General features: G+C 39.3%; 3 protein-coding genes across 4 annotated transcripts in view; 2 read left to right on the top strand and 1 right to left on the bottom strand.

The window, feature by feature from the left end:
- Positions 1–1,732, bottom strand: part of kif26ba (kinesin family member 26Ba) — a 75,822-nt gene extending 74,090 nt beyond the window's left edge. The window contains exon 1 of the mRNA XM_088414012.1: positions 1,274–1,732. Coding sequence (XP_088270138.1) covers positions 1,274–1,333 — 60 coding nt within the window. The 5' untranslated portion in view covers positions 1,334–1,732. The remainder of the gene's footprint in view (positions 1–1,273) is intronic.
- The window catches only part of smyd3 (SET and MYND domain containing 3), a 125,820-nt gene extending 121,558 nt beyond the window's left edge, over positions 1–4,262 (top strand). Inside the window, exons 27-29 of the transcript XR_015865497.1 lie at positions 1,321–1,500; positions 1,582–1,832; positions 4,202–4,262. The gene's annotated coding sequence lies outside the window, so the exon portion shown is untranslated. The remainder of the gene's footprint in view (positions 1–1,320; positions 1,501–1,581; positions 1,833–4,201) is intronic.
- LOC148424555 (PWWP domain-containing DNA repair factor 3B-like) lies at positions 3,593–10,896 on the top strand. Of its 2 annotated transcripts, XM_088414008.1 has the most exons (14): positions 3,593–3,895; positions 4,202–4,272; positions 6,152–6,447; positions 7,085–7,301; positions 7,435–7,572; positions 7,643–7,713; positions 8,208–8,284; positions 8,362–8,422; positions 8,512–8,587; positions 8,666–8,716; positions 9,216–9,460; positions 10,127–10,348; positions 10,416–10,504; positions 10,571–10,896. In XM_088414008.1, the coding sequence occupies exons 2-14, from the start codon at positions 4,266–4,268 to the stop codon at positions 10,623–10,625; spliced, it is 1,605 nt and encodes a 534-aa protein (XP_088270134.1). In that variant the 5' UTR covers positions 3,593–3,895; positions 4,202–4,265; the 3' UTR covers positions 10,626–10,896. The 2 variants fall into 2 exon arrangements, with proteins under 2 accessions (XP_088270134.1, XP_088270135.1); XM_088414009.1 differs by lacking the exons at positions 3,593–3,895; positions 4,202–4,272 and adding an exon at positions 6,563–6,623 and having other exon boundaries at positions 6,181–6,447.
- Positions 10,897–11,294: the final 398 nt, after the last annotated feature.

The following is an 11,294-nucleotide window of genomic DNA, read 5'->3' on the forward strand; positions in this document are numbered from 1 at the left end:
CATGTATTGTATAAAGGCAGATTTATTGCTATAACTCTTGGCTCTCATTAAATTATGTATTTAACAAACCTGTTTACTTTGAAGAAATCTTTTTCAAACTTCAGTTTATTTTTTTGCAAATGATAACAGTCAAGACGCCACATTCTGCTCTTCGACGTGTGTTATTAATACTCAAACGAGACTACTCCTCAAACCCATGGGAACATCAAACAAGCCACAAAGAGTTGGGGTATTGATGTGGTGGCACAGCGGCTCCCAAAATCTCTCATAAGAGCCATAATAAGTGACTAGGAAAGACTGACATGAGGGGATGTTCACAAGTGAGAGAGCGTCGAACATCTTGTAACTGGTATTAGGTGCTTGACGTGTGTGTGTGTCTGTATAACTGATAGCTGTGTCGTTCTCTTTTAAGAGGGGGGTTTGAAGTAAGTTAAAGCTCTGCCAGACAGTGCATTTGACAGTTAATGATAAGATCAGTAAGCAACACTATACAGGCACAAATAGGACTAGGAGGAGACATTCGACATGTATATGTCCCATTTGGACAATAATGGTAAAAATAATGTTATTATCAGGAGGTAAAGCCACAGGTACAACATAGGGAGGGAATAAAAATGTAATGGGTCGCACTCATCCATCCGTTTTCTGTACTGCTTATCTGTTGAGGATTGGGGGGAGCTGGAGCTTATCCCACCTGCCTTGGGGCAAAATTTAGACACTCTGGAAAGTTCGCTAGTCAATCACAGGACATGTACAGGGAACCAACCATTCACACTACCTATTTAAATCAGTGCCCCCCCCCCTTTATTTTCAATTGAATCTTCTTTGTTTTATTTATTTACTTATTTATTTGTTACGCAAAATAAAATCATATGGATTCCAGATGGTTGAGGATTCCACATGATGCCCAAGGTGAGATTTGAATCCACAACTAACTACAATACACTTTAATGATACAATATTTTTAAAATGACTTAAATACAGTATACTGTACGTGCAATTCTATAATAGTCGAAACAGCAGGAGCTGAGAGTCAAACACTGAGCCTCGCATTTATCAGACAGACGTGCTAGCCACTAGATCACCATCATACATTTCATAAATTTAATATGGCCATCAGAGGACTTCATAAAAATGGAAATGACCCATCAGATCAGAGGAGCATGGTTCTCCGTTCTGCTTTGGGTCTGAGGGATATCTTTGCAAATATAATGTGAAGTGAATTAAAACAATGTTTCTCCTTCCATAAATGAATAAAATTGGGTGTTCTTACCGTGTACTTTCTGCCCCGTCCGGCAACGGATCTCTCCTTGGACCCAGATAGTGAAGTCATGATGAAGGTGTGCAAAGCGGCTCCAAGAGGAAGATGAAAACCGCGGGATCGATTTCAATTATCAACACGCCCCTGCAAAGTGCACACGTCAATGTGGAGGCGTCTTCAAGCCACTTCCAAGGTGGAAACCACTTGTATTCCTCATCTTGTCCTCCAAAAAGATTTCAGTGAGTTCACCCCAAGATAAACCCTTAAAAGATTTCTAATTGAATCTGCCTGAGATGTGCTTCTGTCCTCATTTTCCGCAGCAGGTGGACCAGGTACAACCACCACCACGATGGACGCGCTCCCCGGCCACAAACAAGTAAAGTCACAACGTGGATTGTGTCAAGGGTGAACGCCGCGGTTCAGTTCGGGTCCGAGCCTCAGCCTCCTGTTGACTGTGCGGAGCTCCGCGCTCTGTGGACGGCGGACGCTCACTGACGAGACGCCGGCGGGGCGCACATCTGGATGAGGGGGCGGGGCCCGGTGGCTCGGAAGAATTTGCTGCTGTCGTTTGGTACGTTCACCTACCTTGGAGATAGCGTCATCTAGGTTTTGCGTTGCCCAACCATGACAGCCATATTAGAAAAATTTGGACACGCTACCATGTCTCAAAGGGTGTCTAACTAAATGTCCAAACCAAGCAAAAAAAAAAAAAAAAAACAGTTCTATTATTTTTTTTCTTTTGGTAAGTGGACATTTTTCTGAGGCATACCTGATTATCTCTCACTGTACGCTGGTTCGGAATCGATTATATTATTTTCCCGTCCCACATTGCTGTACTGTATAGGGGGAATTCCCAAGCCTAATAATCAAATTAGAATACACCTGTCATACTTCGCTGCATGATTCCTTGGTGTCCCTTGACTAACGCTACCTTCCAGAATGCAAACATGTCTCATCTCCCCCAAAAATGTATCGGAAAGTAGGTGACATTTAAAAAAAAAAATGCTTTTGGTTTCAGGCTACCTACTAAATTTCTGCATGTCAGTGATAATATACAGTACTCTCAAACGCTCATTTCCAGCAAAATCCCATACAACTGCTTTGTAGATTCGATTCCTTCTACTGTTTTGTGATCATGTGAGCTACCGATTATGTACACGAGGTAATGCTTAAACAAGAGGCAAAATAATACCGAATTTATATAAAATATTTTATGCTTTTAAATAAAATTCGGTAGATAGATCAATAGCTCGCAGCAGCAATTTTCAATTGCCTTTAATTGCATTTGCAGTCGATTTGAATGTCATAAAATTTATGGGGATTCAGGAAGGGTTTTAGCCTTATATGGTGGTTCTGCTGCACCTGTATAAAGTTATTTAAGAGTACAGTCGAGTGCATTTTAACGCTTCAACACTGCTCCCCACAGCTAGGATTGTGTTACTGCACTATGCTGAAGTAATTGCTTAGATTTCAATTTTATGACCTTTCATGTGAGGTTTAGTCACTGTGAAGGTAATTTTCAAAAAAATGAGGAAAAAAACGATTCGTAAAAGTAACAGTAATAGTTTGTGTATTTGTAATGTATTATCGTAACAATAAAATAAAATGATCATTGTTTGAATTCTTTTGTAACTACAAATCAAATTCATTTGAGTTTTGACTATTTTCTTATGACTACAAATCTCAAACAATCTCGATTCAATATTAAGAATAAAAAAAATACGTTTTTATGTAAAACACATACATTATCAAGAAGGAATTTCTCCATGTGAAATTGAGTATTAAATACAGATTTCCATCCATCTTAACAGCTTGTCTTCACATAGCCTATTGATTTTTATATCTTCGTTTTATGTATTGATGCAATTGTGCAGTTGCTCTCTTATTAACAATGTGAATATCCAATTTGTTTATAATTTATATTAATGTATTTCAAAGAATATACAGTATGAGTTTTGGAGTCACGGGTCATCATGATCCAAAGTTTTTACAAAATGTTGAATCACTCCTCAGTTGAAGCAATGTGAACGTCGAAGTTATTCATGAATTATTTTATGAAATTATGAAGGCCTAGGTCCAAAACACACAGCCTGCCACTGGCCCGGAGGTGGGATAGTTGGCCATGGACAAGAGCCAATGGACAGAAGAAGGAGCAAAGTCTTGTAGAGTTCCAATGATCTTGTTTATTTGGTAAGATAAAACAACAAAGTCGCGCTCCCTTCAGAGTATAAGTACACCCGACAGTGTCCATAAGAAAACGTACTGTACTGTACTGTACTGTACTGTACTGTACTGTACTGTACTGTACTGTACTGTACTGTACTGTACTGTGCTTAGAATATACAAGTCCTGACCTATTGACACAATAAATTACAGAGGCGTCATCGCGTGGCGTCGTACAGTATTACATTTACACTTGCTTGTAATCTCTTCGAGTAGAAATGTAGTGTAGGGAACAAAAGAATCGATAGGAGGGGCTAATGCGACGCAATGGTTGCCAAACACCCTTAAAAATACGACATGAGGAAGTCTCATGGCCCATACCTTATTTACGGAAACCGAACCTGTACCCTGAAGGAAAATTTCTCGTTTACTGTTTGAATCCAACAGGGAACACACAGGACCTCGTAAACGGTAAACCGCCATAAGGCTCAGTTTGTTATCGCTCGCTCGGGCCGTGCAATCGTGAATTGCACTGTTTTCATCTCTGCTAAAGGGCGTGAAAGCTAATTTTGGATCACATTGCGTAGTATGCATACAATACGAATATCAAAGCATGTTGGCATGGCAAATGTGGTGTTATTTGCTTTGTTAGCAAATGACCAATGTCGTAATAACCAAGTCGAAAAGAAAGATACGTTAGTTTCGTTGACCCCTCATCGGTCACTTTTTGTTCGTTCTTAAAAAAGTGATTTGACCTCTGTGTTCCATGTGTGGAAGAACCCAGTCTCGCCAGATGTGGATACCACCCAAACTCCTTGAAAGATTAACTTAATAACCGACCATGAAAGGTAGCATTTCTTACGTTTTTACCAAGAACTATTTGTTTTGCTTCAGGCACTTTTGAATTAGGGACTCACCAGTCTCAGATGATGTTCATACAGTTGTTTTATTTTATATGAAATAGAGCAGATTGGAGCAGATAGGCACAAATCACACAAGCACACAAAACTAAAGTCATTCTACATGGCAACGTTCTGGCTTTAAGAAACTCAAAAGAAATCAAGAAAAAAAGACGTGGTAATCAGCAACAGTTACTTTTTTTGACACAGCAGAAGGGAAAAAATAAGCTAACACTCAATTCTGATGAAAGAATTGTGGAGTCATGGAGAGAAAAAAAAGATTGAAAGTACACTTGATACACCACTAGTTCTTTTGCACCACAGCTGTCATTCATTTAATAAGTTACAAGCAGTACTGTAGGCGCCATTGTTTATTTTGTCTGGTTGTTGGTTGTTTAGGTGGTTACTGGGTGATGTTAGAGGCTGGTGGAGTAGTTAATGAAGAAGCAATCAGTGGCGTATTTAGAAACAGATGAGCGGGCAACCAGGTGTGTATGTGTGACGGGGGGAGTACAGTGAACTCTCTTTTATCGCAGTAGATAGGTTCCAGAGCTGCCCGCAATAGCTGAAAATCCGTGAAGTAGCGCCCCCACTTTTCACACACTCAAAAAAGATGTTTTTTTTTTAAACATGAAAAGTCTTTATGCTATACATATTTTTTAAGACAAATATTACTGCAGTACACATATTTACTTAAATTGTTAAACCCGCGAATGCTGAAAATCCGTGAAGTAGTGCCCCCACTTTTCACACACACAAAAAATGTTTTTTAAACATAAAGTCTTTATGCTATACATATTATTGAAGACAAATATTACTGCAGTACATCGATTTACTTAAAACTTAAATTGTTAAACCTTATATAGTGTACTGTAGTGAACTTGGGTTCCAGTACAACACAACCTTTTCCTGACATGCAGATCCATATCATCTATGACTGTGGTGGATGTTTTATTCGATCAAAATTTGGCCAATGGACGAATTGCTTTTCCTTATCTCACTGCAATAGTGTTTTTTTAGGTGTTAATGATGATTTTCGTTATGTTTTCCTGCATGTAAATCCCTTTTCCTTTAGGTAGTTTGTAACAGTTTGGTCACAGATGTTGACTCCAGACTTCACTTTCTTCCCATTTGTTCCTCATTTGTTTTGCTGTGCATTTTCTGTTTTCAAGACATACTGCTTTGAGTTTTCTGTCTTGATGGTTTGATGGTCAACCAGTATGCTAGCCTTCAACAAACTTATCATGTTGTTTGTACCTGGTCCAGATTCAAGACAGAGCTGCTCTTTTGCAACACCGCATTATGTATTTATAAAACTTTTATAAAAAGTTTGAAATTCTTTTGTTTCAACTACCATCTCTTGTGGGTGGAGTCCTGATTTAAGGCAGTCCACTAACCCTACACTACTGAACAGATCTAATCTGGTGCAAGTATTATTTTTGGGAATGGAAGTTAGAGTGATTTCATTACTCTTTCCTCAGATTCGAGTGATTTTATTTTGTATTTTTCCTTGTTTGGTCTTAAAAAGTAACTTACTGACTACCATATATTTTCTTTGTTTTAAATGTTTCTTCAAGCCAGAAAGTTAATTTGGAATTATTGTAGTTTTGTATCATGTCTGAAATCTTCTATTTTTTTTTTCCCAAATAAAACTTAAACATCCTCCGAGACTGTGGTGCCACAATGTTTGCTAAGTGTTATAATTTCCTCTTTCTTTCTTGTAAAGAAGCAGTAGACTTTTTTTTTTTTTTACGTTTGGCTTAGTAGATAAATCCTAAAATGGATTTTGAATACAATGTATTTAACAAAATATGTTGTGATAATTCAGGTAGAGCAAAGAGAGCACAGAAAAGGAAACCAGCTGAGATCTCAAGACAAAAACAGAAACCTAGCCGTATTTCGTCCCCAGCCGCAGAAGAAACAAGTCTTTTATCCGGCAGTAGTTTCAACACTGAGCATGAGCCCACTAAGTGTGCCTTGAAATGCACCCAAAAAACAAGCAATGTCTTGTCAAGAAAAACACCAGAAGTCTCCCTTACGTCCACACAAATACACAGCTTGTCCACTGAAGTACTGCCCAGCATTTGCGTCACACGCTCTGAAGCAGAGGATGGGACTCAAAAGGTATATTGTAATTTTTTGCTCTTCTCCAAGATACAAACTTGTCCTCAGGTGTGGTCGGGTATGTGAATGGTTGTTTGTCTGTGTGTGCCTTGTGATTGGCCGGCAACCATTTTAGGTTGTCCCTTGCCCACTGCTCCAAGTCAACTGGGTTAGGCACCAGCACACCTGCGACCCTTGTAAGAATAAGCGTCTCTAGAACATTGATGGATAGAGTTAGCAACTTAACTGGTAGACAGTAATTATTCCGATTTCTGTAGTCCTGAATGAAAGCAGGCAGATTTTTGGTGGTGTTCAATCAAAATGTTATTTGCAAACATCTGCTTTTACTTTGGAGACTAATAACCAAACTGGCAACAGTGTGATACTGCTCTATCGTTGTAAAGTTGTTTTTGTTTTATATCTAACATACCTAGATGATAGAAAATGCAATTCTAAAAATGTTTGATATTGACAGTCTTTTTTTTTCCCCCAATTCTACCATTTGTATACATGTCATCATGTCATTAATGCATCATGCGCAGCTGTACGCTTGTTGAGGTCACCTGTGGAATAAAGAAAAGCTATTCACTATATTTGCCTAAAATAATGATTAAGTAACCTTGAACCTTATTTTTCCCTTCCACCTTTTGTGCCACAGACAAAGGTTGAGTCACAACCTACCAGCTACAGAACAAGGTCTCAGAGCAGGAAGAGAAGCACAGAGGCTGCCGTACCTAGACAAAATGATAATAAACGACCAACGATTCAAACCACTTGTTCTCCAGCTAAACGTCACTGTTCTAAGAAACCAAGCAAAAGGACCATTACTGCATCATCATATGAACCCTCACAGGCAAGATTTGAACCAAAGCAAGGTAATCAGCACAGAATTGGACTTAGGGTGATTCAGCACATCCTTTATGCTGAGCTTCTTTTAAGATAATTAATGCTAACTTCTTTTTATGGTGCGTTTCTTGTCATTTCCACATCATCTTCTCAACCAACAAGATGAGTCTTTGATGTCGTCAGATCTGTCCATTGAGGTGAGTGACCGTAAGGAACTGCTGTCGCCTCTTTCTTTCTTGGAGGATGAGGATAAGGACAGTGTTGATGAAGAGGAGCTTCCCTCCTACCTGTTGCAGAGGAGTAAGATTTGTAGTGGCGTAGTGGACCGTAAATAAACTTGACTTTAACTTGTTAACTGAATGTTTTCCAGGACCACAATCTATCGCAAAAGGAGTGTTTGTATGGTGCAAATATCGACATTTTCCAACATGGCCTGCGCTGGTGAGTGCAGAAACTTGCGTGTGGATCATTTGTTTGACACTTTGACACTCAATTACTTTTACCATTTGTTCATAAAAATGTACTTTATATAGAACACAGTGAAGCTGTATTTAAATTTATAATATGAAACAAATAGTCCAGTGGCCAGAAAATGTCCCACTCAAACAATATGGTTGTACAAATTATTTTCGAGGAAAATAGTAAAGTGCAAAGATATGAATGCATGTCTTTTGTTTCCTGATCACAAAACAAGCCACAGATGGCCGTCAACTTCACCTGATATTTAGTATCGATACTTTCCCAATTCAAAGTTTAAAGCAGATAACGTTTGGTTACTTCAGCATGTAAAAGTTATATTGTAAAGCAATTTAATATCTTGGCCACCCAGTCAAAAACCTGATAAAAAGTAAAATATACAAACTTAAGAAATGTCGATAATTTGCTACCACAAAAGAAAATACTTGACTGACAGGTTTTGTTGTGTTTTTCTGCAGGTGAAACAAGTAAATCATAAAGCAAAAAAGGCCAGCATTATTTTCATAGATAATCACCTAAGTCAACAAAAACGGGGGTAAGAAGTTATTCCACCCCCCCACCCCCCCGAATCCCTATACGTCAGACGCCTAACAACCGCCATTGTTGTTCAAGGTTTACGGTGGCTCTCACATCCCTGAAGCCGTTTGACTGTGAAGGAGCTGATGAACTGGCGGTAGGAATGTAAACACTTGAATGGAATGCACGTTGATCTCTTTGCATCTACATCGGTGACAACTGGTTCTAATGGTGATTGTGTTCCAGGCCAAAGCCAAGGAAGAGTATGCCCCTTTGATGCAGTGGGCTTTGGAGTTAATAACAGACTACAGCATACGCATCGGTAACTTTGTTTTGTGATTGTTTTTGTTTTCAGTCTCATCAGCAGGATGGTTATTTATTTGTCCTTCCCTCTTTATAGCTTGTGGCTCCTTTTCTGGCTCCATCATTGACTACTTTGCTCATGGCATGAGTAAGTTGACTCATAAACATATGAGAGATATTGTTACTGTTCCTTGCAAACAATCATAACTGGAAGGTTAAATATAGTTCAAATTAAAAAAAAATAAAATATGTTAAAATAAGAAAAAGTCTAGATAACCTTTTTCCTCAAACACTTTGATGAGTTCTGTCATTAATAATCCCTCTATACATTTTTGTAATGTGATGACGTAAATATAGAGATCGGGTTTAGTGTGAACATAGCCTTATATCTTGTCTATCAGACCGCAATATCTAAGAGCTGGGATGAAAACAACGTAACTCAAATATTATTCACCTCACTCTATATTCCACATGGAGACCTTTCAGATCAGCGGTTTTGCAAATGTTTAAAATTTTGCAATTGTGGATTGCAGAACTCTCTTCTCATTGGCCCCTTGGAAATCATTCAATTTATGCTGGAATACTTAAGTCTGATGTGTGTAAGTATTCCTTTAGCTGTGATCTTGATGAGCCATACCCTTCTTCAGGTTATCCAGTGAGGCGAAAGTACCCGCAGGCCTCCTCGGAGCAACAAACCGCCGCTAACGATTTGTTGACTGAAGAAGAGTCCCAACTGGTGGGTTCCGACAAAGACTGTGAACAGCAGGAGGAGGAGGTGAACAAGTGCGTCAAGAGGCTGCTGCCAGACAGAACCCAAGCCAAATACAACCGCCTCAACAAAAAGCTTGTGCACTTTATCGTCAAGCTCCGCATGGTGGAAGAAAGACTGCTGGTATGATTTGACGACACACTTTGGGGATTCTTAGCAAAAGGTAGAAGCAAATCTGTATTCGAACAACCCTAATACACACCCTTGTTTGAGCGATGGCACTTTTGCTTGAAACTAAACCACTGCTTTTCTGAATCTGGGACTATATAAGGGCGTTAGGCAAAAACTCTACTAGACTCACCACTGTGCGTGTCAGCCTGTTATGTGCAGAACGTCCCATACGTGTGGGGAAGGCTGGTTTGTCGGTAGATAGAACATTGCATGACTGTCATGCAAAAATGGGTGAGAGACAGGGGTGTAGGCAGGATTAACATAGTGACCTGTACTGCAAAAATGGGCAGGGGTAAGGGTAGCACGCTCAGTGCTACAGCGGGAGTTGACCGTTTCGAGCCTCACTGAAAACACTTAAGCTAAAAAAAAAAAGTGCTCCAAAAGAGACTTTTAAACTTCCATACTGCAGTTAGGAGATCACAGGGCATTGGAACAAAGGCACGGAGGGTTTACTTTTCGCAGGGGTTTTCCGGTCTTGCCAAAAAAAAAAAAAAAAATGCAAAGTACTAAGTGACATTGACATGGAATGTGTAAAATAGCTACATTTTGTGTAATCCTACTGATTTTACAAACTGCAAAAAGGGAGTTAACAGTGAAACGCCATCTGCTCTCCCTCAGAATGTGATCCGAGGTCAGGTGCAATCGAAGTGGCTCCACTTTCACAGATCCAAAAGGAGATTATATATAGTGAATATGTACCTGGAAGACAGCACACAATTGGACATGATGTACAGTTACCTTAATGACCTCTACGAGACGGCTGTGAACACGGGTCCTTGCCATTCGGTGGCCCAACTCATGAAGCGCATACCATTTGTCTTGGACGTGCTTCTGCCTGAGGTATGGCATACTGTGGTTGGAGCCTATTAGTATAAATGTGTGTTCATTTATTGATTTCGTTACACAGGCTATCACCTATGCCATTGCGAGAATGGACAAAATCTCAATAATGAAAGCAGAAGAGAAGTACCTAAAAGGACGTTGTTTAAGCAACAGGTAATAATAAGTACATTTTTAAAAGGGTGAAGAAATTCTCAATTTTCTTTGCTTCTGTCATTGTAGGGAAAGACAACAGTATGATTCTATGATTGAGCAGCACTTCATGAAGAAACCCTAGCAGCTGATCACAACTTTTCAATTTGGATTGAGTGACTCAACATTGTGGGAAAAGCTAACTCTTAAGGCAATCTTAGTAGGGTCTGGATTGCTTGCTATGAACTACATGTCATAGCCTAAAACCTACAATGATCATACCCTCATGTACGATGCGAAATTGTTCAATACTAATGAGGATTTTTATCCTGCTTGTACATAATGCATTTTTTAATGACTGCGAAATTGCTGCGAAATACACTCCAAGATTGCGCAATAAATCTCTATAATTTGCACCTCTGTTCATGTTTTAATGTCTTTTGTACTTCAATTGTACTTGCTTAAGAAGGTTCAAGGAAAATACCTTGGACCAAAGTACATATTGAGGATCGGTGTGTAACTTGTAAATGCAAAAGCTGGTAGTGTGGAAAAGGGTGGTCAACTTTCATTTTATTTTCCTGCTGACTGCTTCTGGCCAAATTGTTGTATTCTTGCAGACTACACAGCACTCACGTGATCACAGCCCCTACAAAAAAATGTCTTTACAGAAATGTGTTTCAGAGTTGCTCAGGTAAGAATGTCACTGAGCCCTGAGCAACTGTGATGTCATTTTCAGTCGACAGCAAGTGGCAACGTGGCCGCCCCTTGAGTCTGATAAAAATGTGTGGAATTTGCTCTTTATTCGGTTTCTGCA

Source organism: Hippichthys cyanospilos, chromosome 4, assembly GCF_059441005.1.
Source record: "Hippichthys cyanospilos isolate Australia breed blue-spotted pipefish chromosome 4, RoL_Hcya_1.0, whole genome shotgun sequence".
Lineage (NCBI taxonomy): Eukaryota > Metazoa > Chordata > Actinopteri > Syngnathiformes > Syngnathidae > Hippichthys > Hippichthys cyanospilos.